The following is an 18,783-nucleotide window of genomic DNA, read 5'->3' as shown; positions in this document are numbered from 1 at the left end:
TCTGTGCAACAACTATGTATGTGTTTATCACAACACATTTAAATGTTAAAGGAAAATAATGAAAATGGTGAAATCTCTGCAAAGCTGATTTTAAAGAGCAAGATTTGAATTAATCTCATTCAAACAATCTCCTTCAAACAGCCATGTCACTGAGGATGGCATGGTGCCCAAAGGCAGACTGAAATGCAGCAGTCCTATGTTTAATTTACATAAGTTTTTACTTAATCTAGGAAACAAAATGTATTTAGAATATAATTATAGAGGTTATAAAGTGAATGTTATATTTCATAATGCTATTTCATTTATTCATTACTTCATTCATGCAGTCCTACTGTGTTCTGTTATAGTAGTTGTCCACAAGGTGGCGATACATACAAATCAGATGTGTGGTAATGGAAGATGTGATGTATTTAGTGAGATACTCTCCACTGCTAAAGTAATATCCTTATTTTTTTTTTTAAGTAGTTTCTTTCATCTTTTCTTTCCTTCATCATTCTTTATATCACATTGGCTACAGGAAAGAGATAATGTTGGTAAGTCTCTCCAGAGGTGATCTCTGGAAGATAAATCTACAGGTACACCAGAGACTGGGGCAAACAACTAAGCAGAAGCTACAGTTGTTCTGAAAACTGGAAAAAAATATATTTAATGAGAAAAAACAAATCAAATCAAAGCATCATTTGTTCTCCAAAAATCAATTTCTCATTATGTGTTTAAAAGGTTTGATTGAAAACAACAACAAAGATCTTCTTTCAGTGTTTGCTGGATGAATAGCAGATTGTTCTCTATATTCAATGTGCACAACAAATAACAGCTGTGCTTTTGAGCCATAAAAGGCCTTGAACATTATTTGAAAATCTTTGTTTTTATGTCAAAGTTTGAATCAAGAAAAATGCAACAAAGAAGAAGAAGAAGAAGAAGAAGAAGAAGAAGAAGAAGAAGAAGAAGAAGAAGAAGCATGAAGCCGTCTCTGTTACACATCATTCTGACACAATGATTGAGCGGGACTATCAGGAAACAAGTGCAATCTGTAGTAGCTTTCTTCTATATTTTAACAATCAGTCATACTCATTTGGTCATTTTCTTCTTATGTTCTGATTATATAGGGGGTTATATTTAAATGTACAATTTTAGTATCAGGTTATTCAATTTGTGAAGTTGTTTGAGGCCATTCTTATTAGTCTTATCTGAATTATCACAGAATTCAAATGCAATTTACAACTGTAAGGACTTTACCAGTACAGCTCAATGATTTAATCAATTATTGTCCTGTAGTGAGGGGAAGTCTAAGTGATTTAATTATACTGATGGTAAGATGAAGGGAGGCTCCGGAGGAAAACAAACAACACTTTTTAATTTAAGTATAAACATGAAAAACATGTTAGAAATAGATAAATAAAAAGCTGTGAATCTAAGGATCCCAGATATACTCTGCAACTCTTTTTAACAAGAGATCATCTTCTATATTTTAGTGCAGTGACAGGTGCTTTTGCAGGACCATCTGGGTTTTTGACTCATCGTAAGAATAGGATTTTTTATGACCCAAATAATAATGTTACCAGTGTCGGATAAGATTACATAAAGAAACAATTCCTTACATCTACATATGTTGATTTCGCAAAAGTTTCTCAACATTTGCCCGTAACTTTTAATACAATGGTTTTTAAAATCATAATTGATTAAATCTAATTGACTTGTTGGTTTGTTGCCTCAATCCAAATCCATTGTGCAGTTTATCATTTTGACAAGTGTGCAAGCACTCCGTTTATTATTGCCTGGTTTTAACAAAGGTCTTCTGTGAGTGTTTGCTGGATGAATAGCCTCACCGTCTCAGACATTTATTTTTAAAGGTATTTATTACTGCTTTGATAGTAACGGCGGCTTCAAAGCCCCTTTATGTTTGTACCAGTAATTTAGATATTGTATTTGATGTTTCAATACAAATACAAATACATGCTAGAAATTTTCAAAGTGGATGCACAGGGATTATAAAAAGGTTATTATTTGCCAGCCCTCACAGGTTGATACACCATTAAGTTTTCCCCTTCAGGCTGGTAGTTTTCTGATTTAAATGCTACTAAGAAAAGAACATGTGAGCTACTGCCTATCTTAAAAACTACCAACAATCTGGGCATCTCATATGCTATTCTTCTTTTAAAGTGGACATGATCAGCCGAATAATCAGACTGAGTTATGTTTTAGTCTGAATAAACTTGAGATGTGGGTGTTAATTTAGATGGTCTGGACATTAGGGTCTAGATGTTGTCGTGATCTACTTTAGCAATCAGTTTGTGTTAATGTGTTTGCTCTACTAATGAGGTGTCATGTAATTTTAATTAGTAGCCTGCAGCTAAAAAAACAACACACACCTGGGACATTTGTCTTGACTTGTCATACACCCTTTTTGTCTTTGGAGCATTCCTGTTTCAGTAAAATTATAAATATGGTATTCAAAAATAAAATAGGAGAGTTGCTAAAAATGTATCACGCTATTGTATAAAAATTACTAAATAAAATTAATGCAATTATTTTTTTTGTCGTTTTACTTTAGAGGATGCTACCGGAAGTAGGTTCTCTTCAGAAAGTCAATTTACGTTCAGATTGTGCTTTCACGGTAACTCACCAACTTCTTGACCCTGGTTTAGCTGCCTGTTGGTCAACATTAAATCAAATATGTCAGACAAAACGGAAGTTAATCTAACTGGAGTGAAACAAAGTAACGGCGTGTGGCTTGTTAAGGTTTGTTCATCAATAAAAATATCGATTCGATGAAACATAGGTCGATGAAAAGATTTCTGGTGTTCCGCTGTTTTTTGCTACCGTCTGCTGAACACCTAACGTCTTTCGTCACAGGTGTTTGCAATTAGTCCTCCCTTCTGTTTTTAGTTATAATATACGAAATATATGTTTTAATGTCAACAATTAATACTTATTTAAGTTAAAACAAATTACTATCAACATAATGTATTTAATATAAGTAAGCTAACACTATCTTAGCAAGCGTTGAGAGTTGAAATGAGTTTAGCTAACGTTAACTCACCGAGATTCGTCTGTGTTCAAATGAACTGCGTCACAATTCGCTGTCAAAGTTCCAACTGAGGGACATGTTTAGTTGACAAAGGTATCGGTTTTTAAATAATGTCTAAAAATATATCCTTAAAATGCAAGTTACCTATTGCTTTTTCTCTCAACAGGTTCCTAAATACTTATCTCAACAGTGGGAGAAAGCCACAGAAAAGGGAGAAGTTGGAAAGATAACCATCGGAAAGTATGTAGTTAAATGTTAGTGTTTATGTTTGTTTATTTTATGTTAATGTGCTGAATTCTTGTCCTGGGCCGTATGCACGTCCAGTAGTGGTGGGCGTATCGATTCTGTTGTATCGATATATCGATATTTACACGCTACTCATTTGAGTATTGATTACTCTAATAAAATATCGATACTAATTAATACATGCGAAATAGAAGCTTATGCGTCACTTCTGATTCTTTTAGGGTAACTTACTCCAAAGTTTTGTACCGACAAATTCAGAGACATCAAGTGTCATTTTAACAGTAGTCATGGTGAAGAGGCTGTTTTAAGCTTTCCAATCAGAGAATTTAAATAGACGTTGACTATTTATTATTTGTGTTTTTCTAAATTTATTTCATTGTTTAAAAAAGGACAGCAAAGTATTTGCATATTAAAGTTTTTAAATTAAAGCTCCTGTGAGGAGTTTTTGAGTGGTCATGAAATGGACTGAAATGAACAGTGATGCCCCTTTATGACTTAGAAAAGCAAACAAGATTGTTTGAAAAGGTATTGATCATTTCTGTTTTGTTATTTTAAAGCTTGAAATTACTGTGAGAGGGTAGGTGTCAGATGAGGTGATTGTCAGCACGTCAAGAAAAACCCTTTTTCTGTAGTAAATTTTCTTAATGAGTGAAATAGTTGACTGTTAGTTGAAAGCAGGAGGAGATAATATAATTTACACATGAACAGGACGAAATAAGCAGGATCACTTAGTCCACAGGGGGGCGCCAGAGTCAACACAAACAGAAAGTTCCTCACAGGAGCTTTAACAGCATTTGTCATGGGAATTGTCTTTCAAGGGTTGCATTTTATTTTAAAAAATCACCCAAAAAAATCACTGACAGTGTATCTTTATCGGGTATTGAATAAATGCCAAAAACGTAATCAGCATCGTATCAAATAATAAAAGTGTGGTATCGCCCGGCACTAACGTCCAGCCATTAGCGATGAAAAAAACTCCATTAACAAGTCCTAGTATTTTTGTTTATTGTTTGTTTTTGTTCTGTTGCCAAAAATAAAATAAAATAAAGAAAACACAAAACAAAAAACAAGTCCTCATCCTTAATGGGGGTACAGGTGGTCCTCCACCTGTACCACGTTGGTGGCGGTGCTTTTTGCGCAAAGCCGCTTTCATGTTGTGTAATTAATTTTTTAGGTCTTCTACCTGGCGCTCAGGAACACCACAAGCATTTAACCGGTTCAAGACCTTAAGCCAAACTTTCCCTTTATCCTTGTTTGTTATCTTTGACGATTGGCTTGCTGATAACAGCACTCAGTCACACCGGTATTGCTCGGCATGTTTATTGTTGTTTTAAACGGGCCGTTCCATAACAGTACATTAAGACTAATGGTCCCATTTGTGTAATGGCTGGACGTGCATATGGGCCCTGGAATAAACCAGCGTAAATTATAATAATTGCAACGTTTTCTCTTTCACCTCTTCCACTTGACAGAAAGCACGGCAAAACAGAGGTGAGACAGCTTCATATTAAACTACAATGTACAACAAACCTTCAGAACTTTTGTCTTTTGCCCACTCATACGGCATACTTTGTTTGTTCATGGCAGCATATAAGCTCACTGTTTATGCCTTATTTTCATTTACCTGTGTTAACCTTTTTCAGTTATCCAGTCATTATTTCCCACTGCATTGACCCAGCCTGCTTTCACGTATCAATAATGTCTTTTGGTTTCACATATAACCTTACCTGATAAGAGAAGGAGCTGTTTGTCGGTACAATTAATCAGCAGGGCCTGACTCAGATGTTCTTTTTCTCAGGTACGTTTCAGCCTTAATGAGGATCTGACTGCCCTGGGCGATGTGGGGGAGAAGAATACATCGTTGAAGGTCCCGAGAGATCATCCATTCACTATGCATTCCGTGGGCGGACAGACCATGGCTGCCTTTAGCCAGAGCGACACAGGTCAGTCACCTTTTCAGCTGTTACAGTTTTCATCTCTTTTTGCTTTTGTGCTGGATTTCATCCGAAACACATATTTGATGGGGGTCTTAGGTTTCGAACTGAAATAGAGTATACAGTGTATGCTATTACTCTTACTGTACACAGGAGAGGAGTTTGTACGCTTAACAGAAGAACAGTATGAATACATAATTTTGCATATGCACAATTTTTGTTCATTGATGGTTTTGTTCTTATTTCTCAGCAAAAAAGGGAGAAAATGCACTTTACATTTTTTCTAATCAGCCAGTTAGTATGTATTATGTATTTAACCTCGTATTTTTCTAATAACATAGTTTGCTCTGAGGTGTAAAGCATGACAATCTACCAACAGCATGCTTGTTCATGCGAAGTATTGGAGCCTTGTTTACATCAGTTTGTCTGTGCGCTGTATGTTCAAATTTGAGTGTTATTCCACTTTCTTGCCTCTTGTGTGTCACTTTACGAGGTTGGTCCTAGACGTTCAAGCAGTTGGCTCAAACAAACAAATTAGCACCAACTATAGCTGGTACGTTGTTAGATTGAAAAAGCAACTGCTGCTCTGGTGCTGGGGCAGAATAAAGACATTTGTGCTGGTTTTTGCAACCAACAATGGAGCAGTTGGTGTGTTTGGCTCTTACCTCGACACCTTGACCCCCCACATGGTCAGCGTTGTGTGAGGGTGCAAGAACGAGGTTAGCTAATAGTGATGGTCCCTTACTTTAGCAGCTTCTGCCATCAGTGTGTGTAGTATAGTGTAACAGTGCTTTGAGTGGTCAGAAAAGCTAGAAAAGCACTATATAAATGCAGTTCTTATACTATCTACCATTTTAATATTAAACAAAATCGGGAGGAACCAATTATGTCAGCAGATCTTCATTAAGCATAGGAAGCCAATGAGGCTGAGGTGTACCTTCTCCTAACTGTCTCTATTCTGCAACACACCTTAAGGTTAGCGCTACAACTTGGTCACAACTCCTGACCTCTGTGTCCTTTATGATTCTTGTGAGAATGTTTTTCAAAGTGGGTTTGTATGAGATGCAGTGCTTCAAGTGGGACAGCACATTCCAGTGCATAGTACTGCTACTTCTAAGTGTAACCCCTTGGCATAGTGGGACTTGTTCAGCTCACTGGAACTTAATATTGCTAGCTACCAATACCCCTTCCTGTCCTCTCCATGTTACATTTCGCACCTACGATCAATCACCCATGGCACACAATGTGACCCTTGTGTCTTTCCCTGGGTGTTAGATGATGCTCATTTGTCTTTTTTCAATGGAGAGTAAGCTACTGTATAGTGGCCCTAAAGTGCAAAACACAACGGCAATTCAGAAAACATTATGGCAATTCAGAAATCACAACGGCATTAAACAAACCGGAAGAAGTAGGTTCCCTCGGGGGACATGCCTCGTCCCTGATTGGACTGCGTTATCCTTTGGTCCGGAAGGACATGTTTTCCAAGTATGAGAGCCGCCAGCGTGTTTTCTGATTATATGGGAACCCCTCCACCACAGGGATTCTTCCTCCCTTTCTCCTCATTGTTTACTTTGGGTAATGTTAACTTGAGGTTTTGTCATAACGTCCTCCAAACACTGAAAAAAAATCAAGGCACAGCAGCTACAGACCACATGAATTGTGTTTTTATGTTTTGTTCTGATTTAATCTGTACCACAACCTGCGTCCTCACAAATGACCATGGACTTGAGTCTCCCTAAAAATAGTCTAAACAAAAATGGAACAATTGGCTTTCACAAGGAAATGATTTTTTACAAGACTATTTTATTTGAAAGCATTATATTAGCTGGCTGTACATAATATACTGACAGCCAGTAGCTACATCTCTGTCAGTGTCGGCCAAACCGGGCCAACAAACGTAATGAAAAATCCAATATTGCTCTTTCTTCACCCGGTTACATCCTACAGCCACAGGGCTTATTCTATCATCGCCCTTGTGCACTTCAGATTCACCCACACTTCCATGTGCATTAATACCTCCTACATATGGTAATGGATTTTTCTGTTTCTCTTTCTTTTCATTGCTCTCGGTCCGTTATCACTATCAAAAATAGCTGCACTTTGAAATTCTGTGCACCGAAATCTGTAGCTCAGATGATATACTGAAAAAGAAATATATAACAAGCCAAATTAAATTATAAAGTTTCAGAGAGGATTATATGATCTCCAGGTAAGAGAAGACAGAAAACATGACGCTCAGGAGCGATAAGAGCCTCTTTGTATTGAAGGTGTCAGTGCTTCAGATGGCTTGCTTGACGGTGAAAGTGCACTAGAAACATAAAGAAGGATGTCTTTGGAGATGTGGTGGTGTGTAGTCTCTATTTACCTGACCAATGCTCAGCTCCACCCCCACTCGCCCACAGGAAGGTGTATTGTATGACATTGTTCTCCCACTCACTTTCCCAAAGTCTTGTTCTACTAAACACATAGAAACCTTTATCGTCACTGTACCTGCACGCATATACAGAGTAGTATGTTTAGCACTTGCACTCACACTCAAATCAATCTTGTAGCTGACACTTTTGACAAAGCAGGTTAGCAAAAGGCTTGGTTTCGATTGTGAGACATCTTTTTTAAAGACTAAATTTAAATTAAATTGAATTAGGTTTAACTTTTTTTTGTAATATTACTATTGTTATGTAATCACTGTATGAAGCCTATATGACTCTCATTGACACTTTTAACACTTGATGAAAAAGATTACATTTGCAACCAATTATAGATATCAAATACATATTGAAGAGCCAACATTTTATTGATGCATTTTTTTTTTTTTTAGCTCTTTCTGAAGAGTTTTCAAATATGGGGTAGGGATGGGCATTTCAAGCCAAAATACTATTCGATAATCACTGGCACATTGAAACATTAAGTTAAGACAGCGTCTAAATCAACATGTGCGTCAATTTTTTTTACAGTCTATGCTGCAAAAAGATGAACTGAACCAATTGAGCTATTATGCTAATTTTGGCAGTTTAACATTGACGTATACTGAAATGTTGATCAATGTGCATTGACCTAATCAAATAAACTCAACAAAACAATCATACAAAAAATCTATATGGTTGTCCCTTAAAGTTTACAGACAACGTACAGTGATTAGAAATGGGAATGCACAAACAAACATGAAATGTACGCATAGGAGGCGGGCAGAACAGCAGGACGGGGTTTGATTGGTTTCATAATTTGGCTCCTGATGGCAGGAATTGGTTGGTGTTTTCCCAGGTGTACTCCAGCTGTAGATAGCGCCTTTTTTCACTCTTTTTTTAAGAACACATTATGTATTGATTACCAACAGAACATAAAGATCATTTTAACCAGTATAACAAAAAAGTGTTTCTAAATCTGACTACCAACCCCAGCTTTAAGTGACATTAAAGTGACATGCACAAATTTCCGTGATTAGTTTACATTTAATTAAAGTCAAGTTAGACCAAACAAAGTACAAGCATTTCTTTCTCCTGAACGCCATCAAACTAAGCTCAGCCTTCTTTGTTTTCTTTTCTCAACAAACATGCAGCGAAGCAGTATGAAATCCTCATTTTCCAAGCATTTCACATTCAGTATTCTATATTCTTCTTCCAGCTCTTTTAGTGTTCAATGAGCCAACAATAGCAAGAGGTTGCTAATGGTGACCGTCACTGAGTGGTACGTACATGAAAAGTATCTGACATGGCTTTTGTACAGTAAGGCTGCTAGCTAAATGTTCCTCCATTATTTCCCCCCTCGTTGTTCTGCTTTGTTCCAGCAAGGACCAGGTATTGATTAAGAGGTTGCTAAGCAACAGGCTTAGTTGCCACAGAAGCGAGCAGGGGCGAACAGAAAGCCAGATGTAATGTACTGTTGTGTTACAGTATGGCTTTCCTTCAGCTTCATATGTGAAGCTTTTTCAAAATACCGGGACCTTGAGTCCTTGAAATCATTTTATATGTGTATATATATATATATATATATATATGTACTGTTTTGGTGTTTTGTTTGAACACATTTATTTCCTGCTGCAGATCATTCTGCTTCATGAAGCAAACTGTGGATGTAGAGATTTGTGTTTCTGCTTCCTCAATGGATATGTCCTTGATAAGAAAAAAGTTAGAGCTTATCTTCTTTGTGTCAAAGAGAGCTTGGCGTTGGTTTAGGCCATCTTTCTTTTTCTTCACTGCTGAATATTAACACCTGAATATTATCAGCTCTATGCTCGTCATGCTCTTTGTAACACTTTGTAGCAATTAGTGAACATTAGTGAACATTCTGGTACTCACTCTCCTAGTATTGGGAGTGCTTTATAGAGACTATTAGTCATGTCTTAAAAGGCAACATTCAAGAATTGATTCTTATGTGTTTATTCTCGATACCGCCTTTACATGTAAAACCCCAAAGTACAGTTAAGGCTGGCACACATTACAGGATTCTTCAAACCTTCACACATTTAGAGACCTCACACTTGATGATAACAAAAGACAGTTCGCACAAGATCTCTCTCTTCTGATCTTATAGTGTGTGTGATTTGCACTACGGAGCACACCACACACTAACCGATTCTTCAGCAGAGTATCAGGTTCTTCACGCTCAATATTCCAAATCTCGTGTAGTAAAACGTGACTTTGGTGTAAACAAACATGGCGAACGAACAAGAAGAAGCAATGATGATTGTTTTCGGCCTCTTACTTTCCAAAAACTTGCGTCTTGATCGGCTTTTGCTCCGGTACACGTGACATTACACACTGTACGTGCTTGGCTCTTCTCTGAGCATCCCACACACTACAGCATTTCTAGTCGCAAATTTTAAACATGTTCATTATTTACAATCTCTCCTTCGGACGCTTTCGAGCGGCTCAGACCAGATAAAATCACTCTTGTCATTTGCAAACATCAGACAATCGGGCCTTTGCTGGCTTTGATCGTAAGGGGGAGATCGGGACAAAATCAGCCCGATTATCCTGGAGTGTGTACCCGCCTTAATCTTCTTCATCAGGACTGTGATCCAATTTGATCCAGTTTAACTGTCAGCATAGGCATCAGAAGTAAACAACCCTTAAGTGACATCGGCTTTTGATCAATTGATTTAAAAAATGTTGGCAGACTTTGATCGGCTCAAAAATGTTCACCTTTTTTCAATAAAGCTCTGCTCCCTGTTGAAAACCCACAAAAATAACCTCACATATATGGAAAATTAGAGACTAATTAAGAAGAAAGTTGGAAATGGTTTAATTGCACCCGACTGCAGATTCAGTGCCACCAACTGTTCTACCTACTGTGCGTCTCCATCTTTACTGGAAGCAAAGTCCTGATCGAGTTTGTGTAATTTCCTCCCTCATGCATTAACTGTCATTAAAATGGCCTATGCATTGGTCAAAATAAGAGACTGGGGCTTTGATTCAGAGGTCTGTAATCATTTTAGTGTTTGCCTGGTTTGTTTGAAAGGGATATACTGCTGTTGTTCTGCACTTTTATTATTTAAAATACCTTTGGTGAGGTTGCATCATGCAAAAAACATTGGAACTTTGCAGACTGTTGGATCCTGGGCAGACTGTTGTAGGTGTTGTATTGAAGGAGTGCGGCTGTCTGAGCTTTGTATGTTCATTCCAAAAGTGTGGCTCATGAATCACTAAGGGTTTAAAGAGGGATTTGTTTTGTCTGTACACCTCTTGCTATGCATGACTTTGTAGTCAGATGAAACTTTCAGGAATATATCCGACTTCATTCACAAGGACTCAACTGGCTACTTTGTAAATGATTGTCATTCAGCTCCAGCTTTCTTCAGCTCCTCTAAATGCAGCACTAGCTGTATTGCTGGGCTGTTACCATGGCTGATGCTATGTGCAGGGTTGGTGTTTTGATAGGAGAGTTGAAGTTTTTGCTTCCCTGCCTGCTTAGAAGTTCCCTCTTTTGGAAAGCTCAAGCCTCTTGGGCATACTCACTGTCAGAGCTGGTTGAAGCTGTCAGCCCTCTCCTGTTGCACTGTTCTCTGCTCTCTCAAGGCACCACCAGAAAATTATGGAAAGTACCTTGGTTGAAGTGTGAGTATCTAAGTATTGTTTTGCATTAATTTCCAGCCACAGTGCCTTGTTTTCAAATTGTTTTTTTAATCCAAGGAAATCCACTTAAGCTTCTTGCTCTTTCAAAAAAAAAAACCCTCCACACATCATCTCACTGTTTGACACATTCACACTTGCAGCAACACATTTAGAATGTAAGAATACATTGTTTCTAATCAAAACACTCATTTTAACGGCTCTGTTATCCATCCTACAGATCATTGTCTGCAAAGTCGAACACAAATTAAATGTAAAAGAAGGAATATCTTTCAAGATCTATAGCCTTTGTCATACTAATGAGTTCAGCTGAAACAGGAACAGATTTTCATCCCCATCTATCATAAACATCTGTAGTGACATAAATGTAGTATAATGAACCAGCTATGCCTTAAACTTGGCTGTTTCATTCAATACATCAATCAATCTTTGTTTGTAAAGCGCCAAATCACAACAAACGTTATCTTAAGACGTTTTTGCAAACATAGCAGGTCTACACTATAGACTGTATAAAATATGGACAAAGTGTCCGTGACGTCACCCATCTGTTTCTGAAGTGCTGTTTTGAGGCCAATTGTCGGCGGGAGTCATATTGCTGCTGTCGAGCGATTGTGATGTAAAGAGGCAGAGTGTGAGCCTCCTAGCCAACAGCTACAGTGTTCCTGCCTGTCAATCAAGTCAGCTGTGCCTCTCATTGGAAGACTCATAATCTCAATATCTTCGAAATTGCTGCATGAGAAAAAAATTCAAGCCTGTACAGTGTGGGCCGATCGAGAAATGAGCTATCCAGACTACACTCCTGTAAATATGTTTATATCTGCTGTAAAGATCTGCTTTTTTGAATTGGTGTGTATGTGGTTTCTGGTACTTCCGGAGCCAGCCTCAAGCGGATCCTCGATGAACTGCAGTTTTTAGCACTTCCGCATTGGACTCATATTTTTAGACCGGAGGTTGCCGCTTTGTCTAGACCATACTTGGTTATATTATGAACAAAGACCCAACATCAAGACGGGCTACAATCCAGTCCTGTCTTACTTACAGGACTCGATCTTATCTCATCTTAATCCACTAATGTTTGAGAAATAATTTCAAGGAGGGAAATGTTTAAGATAATGTTAAGTGTCAAATATGCTACCCTGCTAAATTACCTAATTTAAAAGAAGTCACATCAACACTCCCATGGTGTATATAAGAGTACACATTTAGCATCATTTTTTTGAATATTAGTTTTGGGCTTTTATGCTTCATTCCATTCTCCACTCTCTCTTTTAATAAGCGAGAGAGAAAGTGGAGGATGTCATGAAGCAAAGGGCCAAAGGTCAGAATCAATCAATCCATTTCCAGTACATGAGGCAGGCTATTTAATCGCTTAGCTAAACCGGCGCCCTTACAAAAAAAACATCATTACTTTAATTATGTACTTACTCTAATGAAACACTGTAGTGCTGTTTGTATATACAAGTCTGGTTTACACCAAACGGCAACCTCCGTCTGTGAGAAATTAAGCCAATGTGGAAATGTCAAAACTGAAGCCACCTGGTACAATTTGTTTTAAATTTTAGTCTGAATAGCTAATTTCTCTATCTACACACACTGTATGGAGGGTGAATTTTTCATGACTCAGCAGTTTAGAAGGTATTAAGACTACACATTATGCATAATTAGAGGCAAAGTGGACTTGAATGACAGGTGGGGACACTAGCTGTTAGCGAGGAGGCTCAAAGGCCGCCTCTTTACCTCACACTGGCTATACATAAGTTAGGTTGAGTTCACCATTTCCAATATGACATGCAACAACGATAGGATTCAGACACAGATGTGTGACTCACGGATACTACGTCCATTTATCATACAGTCTATGGTTTACACACACCTTGAAAAATGTGACATTAATCTCTTAACAGTTCCTTCTTCAGTGAAATGCTTGTGATGAAATAATGATTATTTCCACTTCTCATTAATCAGTTCATAACTGTGAACTTATAGTATTTTATATACAACCAGATAGAAACCATACTGAGATTGAATTATCCTTTTTGATAGCAACCTGGCCGTCACTTCACTTCACAGGTCGTGGACAAGAAGTACAGTTATGCATAAACAATGTTACCTGTCTCTCAAAGTTTGATCTGTAAAGGCAACTGGACTCGATAGAAATTCTTGAAGACATTTCACCTCTCCTCTGAAGGCTTCTTCCGTGGTCTGTCAGTTTGATTTCTGAGTCAGAGGAAATATGGTTGCAGTGTATTCTAGTGCTCAGAGAAAATGTCTGTCTATTTAAAATAGGCAGATGGAGGATATTTTCCCAGAACATAAGCCCATCTCGTAAAGCATTATAGAAAGTCCTATTTTCACTGATCGCAGAAGTCCAAACATGTAGATTAAGATTTGCTGTTTGCACACTACAGGTTCCTCTATAATGCAAATCTCTCATTTGTTATTCCTTGTAGTCACAGTGTAGCAGGGGGCTGAATCTCTGTAACTCAACAAATGCTATTCTTCTCTGAAATGCACTTTTTTTTTTGTTAATGCCCAAGGTTAAAAAAAAAGAAAAATGGAGGGGGCCAAAGAAACATCATCTGTTTTGCTCGTTTAAAGGAAAGATTGCCCAACCCCCTGCTGTGTACCCACACAAGAGACACGTGACAGTCAGAATAATGAAAGAGGGCTAAAACGTGATGATCTGTTGCCAGTGCAGAAACAGTGTGAGTCTTTGTCAGGTTGAAAGACTGAAAAGGTTCAACACATTGTAGAAAAAAAAATCTGAAGTATAGAACATCTCTAATTAATATTTTCTGTAACGTTGAAGCTGAAAAATGCAGAGGTGTTTGTCTCTGCCATGGCCCTTACCTCTATGTCTACAGAGCCCATTAAGTTAATGGTAATGCCATGCCTCTTAACTGCAGATCCATCTTTAGACTTTAGTCATTGCATAGTTACTTGAAGTAAATCCTGCCTTGTTCAAAGACTGAGGGCGAATGCTTTGATGATAAACTTCTTTTAAATATCTTGACCTGTTATAAGTGCTATTACTCATGTTTCATCAGTACATCAGAGATAGTATTGTTCTGTATTTTAATTTATTCATATTACTGCTGTATTTCAAAATATAACCCAACAGCTTATTCCTGTTCTCAACATCCAGGAGCTTATCTGACCTGCACCAGTGGGCAAACTACTGTCGACTTTTCTCTTTGCAGGGAGAGTGCTCACTGACACATGAATAAAAGTCTCACATTATTGTTAGTCCAGAGCCAGCTCAATATTGGCTCTTTATTAAAAATGTAACAATAGGCAGGCAGTGTTGTCCGTCAGGGTTGTGATTTGATGGCTGCTCCTCCACACACAGGTCACACAATCCATATGTTTGTATGACTTATGTGTGAGATGTCTGAGCAAGACATTATTTTGTGTTGTGGGGGAGGATTTTACTCAACAGTTACAAAACTTGCCTCTCTCGGCCTTTGAAAAAAAAAAAAAAGCTGCTCAATCCTCACCCACCATCAGTCTGGCTTTCTGTAGAGAGTTACTTCAGCTCTTTGCATTCTGAAGAAAAAGTCTGTCCTGGTTAGAGAGAGTAGTGAGGTCCGGAAGGAAAGAGTGGACGGCTGTGACATGCATGCTTCATACTGCATGATGGACTCTGTGCAGAGCTGAGGTGTGAGACTAGCAGCCGCTGCCAGTAAGTGATGACTCAGGTTTGACTGATGGATGAAAATGGTGGTTTGAGAGGAAAAAAATGCAGCTTTAAAATCTCAATTTGTCCTAAGTGGGAAAATATTGTATTAAATACTTGAACTTACTCGACCTTGCCTTATAGAACATGACAAAAGGGCCACAATACCTATTCATCCACTCACTGCTCAGCACTTGTGTTGCACAATCAATCTATTCCGGCGCTCTGGGGTAAGCATTTGCTTTATATACAGTATATTGACCTCCCACTCCATCTGACACCTCTTTGCCGAGAGTTTGAACCCTGTGGCCAGTTAAGTATTGTGCACACAGCAGACTTCTGTGTGCAGCAGCTTCGAAGGCAGGCTCAGCTTGTTGTAGCTTCATTGTTTGCCCAGAGACAAAGAAAGTAACTAGCACTCCTACATGTGTTTGAAAATACTTTATTGCTTCAGGTTTTCCTTCATTTGTGTCATAATCCAGTTACTTTGATTGGGCCCTCATAAAGGAGGAAGTCGGGTGCACTTTTCTTTTTTATATATATATGTGTGTATATATTATTTTGGACATTTTTCACCTTTATTATAATAATAATAACAATGTATTATTTATATATGTATACACTGTATTGATAGAACAGCTGAAGAGAGACAGGACATGTGGGGAGCAGAGAGTGGGGGAGGACCTGCAGCAAATGGTCCTGGCCGGGAGTTTAACCAGTGACCTCTGTGATGAGGACTATAGCCTCTGTACATGGGGCGCACCTAGACCGCTAGGACATTGGCACACCAAGGTTGGGTCCACTTTTGAGTAGAATCTGGTCTTTGTTTGTGGTGTGAAAACAATAGGGACCTGCCACTGGATGGAGTCCTGAGGAAATGCTACATTCAAATTCAAGCTAGTTTTCAGTGACTACCAACGCTAGCTTTAAACAAATTTGCTACTTTTCAGATTGAAATAAAAACATCGATAATAAAAATGTGATTTGTTGGAGACACATATTAAACAACAATCCACAGACTCATTGTACAAGACAAGGGTCTGAGCACTACAGTAATTAATGTCCAGATTTCTGTACTGCTTCTGTACTCTCATCAGATCATTTGATACGTCTTGAGTTAAGCATTTCATATTTTGTAGCAGTAAAATTCACCAACAGCTTGAAGTCCTTCCACTGTACTACACAGAAACTGTGGGATGAATACAAATCATCCTTAACAGCCTTACTTGGACACACACTCCGTCACGTGTGAGCACCTGTTTACTGCAGCCAGATCACCAGTCTCACACATACAGTAGGCAGGTGAAAGGCAGGATGGTTCTGACGTCCTCCTCCATCTTCTTCCATCTCTGTTCCTGCTCTGCAGGAGATCAACCTATTGTCTTTCTCGTTTTCTATCTGCCCACTCACTTGTCCTCTCTCCTTCTGTTGTTGAATCTGGTTGAAATTTTCAGCAACTGTTCTGATTGGGGTTGATTGAGTTATTGTTCAAGCGTAAATGCAACATGTTACACAGTTACATCTTCTCAATGGTGAGGGTATCCTGCATTAATATTGTCATATATGATTTTTAAAAAATTGCATTTTTTTTTATGATGTTAAGACATTTAAAACATACATTTTGAGGGACATTTCCACCAATAGAAGAGAATGTATGCAGATAAATAAATGAAGAAAAATAAATAGTGGGTTGCTCATCAAAATCTGGGGTTTATTTCTCAAGAAAATATTGATCTACCTTATTTTATTGGCATATGGCTTATTCAGAACACAAGAAAAAGATAGAATAAACCCATTTTATTTAGCGTTTTAAAAATGTTTTAAAAATGTTTTTAGTAAGTGTCAACACTGTTTCAGAAGCTTTTATACCCTGAGGGAAACGGGGAAGGGAAACATAACATTTTTGATACAAGGATTTCTACAAGGATGAATAGTCCAGGTTAAAAGCACCAACTATTGAGAGCTTCAGTCCAAAGAATCTTGTCTAATTTATTTATTCGAAAAATTTCTAAGCACTCACTGCCTCTCTTTATCTGCTCCTCATGGTTTTCGTGACTGAACAGTTGTTGTCTCTGCCTCTTTTGTCTGAGCTGGGAGGGAGTGAAAGGGAGTGAAAAGGGTCTGACCTTCGTTCCTCCTCCTCCGCTGCATCAGCCCTTCCCTTTCTCTTCTCCTTCCCGTACACTTCCATTACCGCTGATCCCACAGCTAATAAAAATCTCAGGTATGTTAGTCATTTAGTAGCTGAGCAGTGCTGCATGACTCTGTGTCTGTATGTGTTAAAGAGAGGAGACCGAAAACAGCTTGTGAGCATATGATGTTCCAGTTTCATTTGCCTGGCAACAGGGGAAAAGACTGACATGAGCAGTTGATGGTTGTAATATGAAAACGACTTTCCTTTTTATCCACCTGCACTTTTTGGGTCCCTCATTATCCAAAGCTGCCTTTTGATGAGGCATGGATCACTTTGACCCTGCAACTAATCAGCAAAGCAGTCACAGTCATAAAAAATGCATGCGGCTGATCTGCAATTAAAAAAGGCCTCAGGTTTGATGTTGTTATTGAAATACCAGTGCAATGTGAACTGCAAAGGTTTCCTTTGTGTGTCTAATTTCTCACCCATCTATTTGCAGGGTACATTGCATGTTTGTTGTGTGTGTTTGTGAGCCTGAGGATGATGCCTGCCTGGTTTTAGAGGTTGATATATGTGAATGAGTCATGACAAAATGTAGTGGCTCTTATACCAGTGGCATGATGACTATTCCTGCTGGAGTACATTATTCCAGTCACTGTGGAAGGGGACCACAATTAGAGTTTCAGTGTGAGAGGGGGTTGATTTAAAGGTGGCTGACAGATGCTTTACTTTGTGACTATGAGATATTCAGGGTAGGGTAAAGTTAAAGTTGAAGTTAAATTCCATTTTGATCAGTTGAATGAACTGTTTCTCACCTGTTGATGAAGTCCAGCTCTTGAAAGAGGAGGACTGTGATCTGGCTGGACCATAAAACGTAAGCTGTAATTATCCTAATTAGGGGTGGGAATTGATAAGATTTTATTAATGTCAATGCAATTGTCGATTCTGCTTATCAATCCAATTCCTTATCAATTCTCCTAACGTTTCCTGAGTATTTTTTTTGAGGGGAAGAAAGTAGTTCTACACAGTCTTCCTCACCAAAAGGAACCATTTTATTTTTTCCAAAATTATGTCTGCACAAGACTGAACATGAACATATTCAACTTGAACATACTGAACAACAGGTTGACCTCATTCTCTGCCGCGTGAGTCCGGACTTTGTCCCTCGAGCCTGGATGAAAAGACTTTAAATTTAGAGAGGAAAAACGCGTTTCCTCCAAGGGGTCATTGCGGAGGTATTTTACCCGCTCTCGGTGCCTCATTTTTTGCCGTATGAGTCTGGACGTGGCCCCTGGAGCCTGGAGGAAAATACTTTAAATTTTGTGGTTGAAGGAGTTCTGCGTCGCAAAGTGTGTGACGTAATGCAACGTACCATGATGTGAAGTGACGTTGTGCTGTGAAATGAATCGTTAAGAAGAATCGATAACACTTGAGGTGTACAATTCTGATGGAACTGATCAATTGGAACCGGTTCTAAGTCGAATCAGGTTTTCTATTTCCACCCCTAATCCTAGTACAATATTTCTTGATAGAAATGAAATGTTCTATAAAAGTTCAAAATATTCAAGCTTGTAATTACACCACCAAAACACTGGAAAGAGAGGGGGGCTTATTGAACCTTAAACGCTAGTTGCCATCCAACATTAAAGAGAAGAAGAGGATGGCTACAAAAAGCCAATCATGTCCCAGAGTAAGAG

At 38.4% G+C, this 18,783-nt stretch overlaps 1 protein-coding gene across 1 annotated transcript in view; it reads left to right on the top strand.

Moving 5' to 3' along the window:
• The first annotated feature begins 2,574 nt into the window (after positions 1 to 2,574).
• The window catches only part of LOC117820613 (general transcription factor IIF subunit 2-like), a 50,860-nt gene continuing 34,651 nt past the window's right edge, over positions 2,575 to 18,783 (top strand). The window contains exons 1-4 of the mRNA XM_034694441.1: positions 2,575 to 2,739; positions 3,195 to 3,268; positions 4,747 to 4,765; positions 5,073 to 5,217. Coding sequence (XP_034550332.1) covers positions 2,674 to 2,739; positions 3,195 to 3,268; positions 4,747 to 4,765; positions 5,073 to 5,217 — 304 coding nt within the window. The 5' untranslated portion in view covers positions 2,575 to 2,673. The remainder of the gene's footprint in view (positions 2,740 to 3,194; positions 3,269 to 4,746; positions 4,766 to 5,072; positions 5,218 to 18,783) is intronic.

Source organism: Notolabrus celidotus, chromosome 10, assembly GCF_009762535.1.
Source record: "Notolabrus celidotus isolate fNotCel1 chromosome 10, fNotCel1.pri, whole genome shotgun sequence".
In the NCBI taxonomy this organism is placed as follows: Eukaryota; Metazoa; Chordata; class Actinopteri; order Labriformes; family Labridae; genus Notolabrus; species Notolabrus celidotus.
This window is presented reverse-complemented; position numbering and strand designations above follow the sequence as displayed.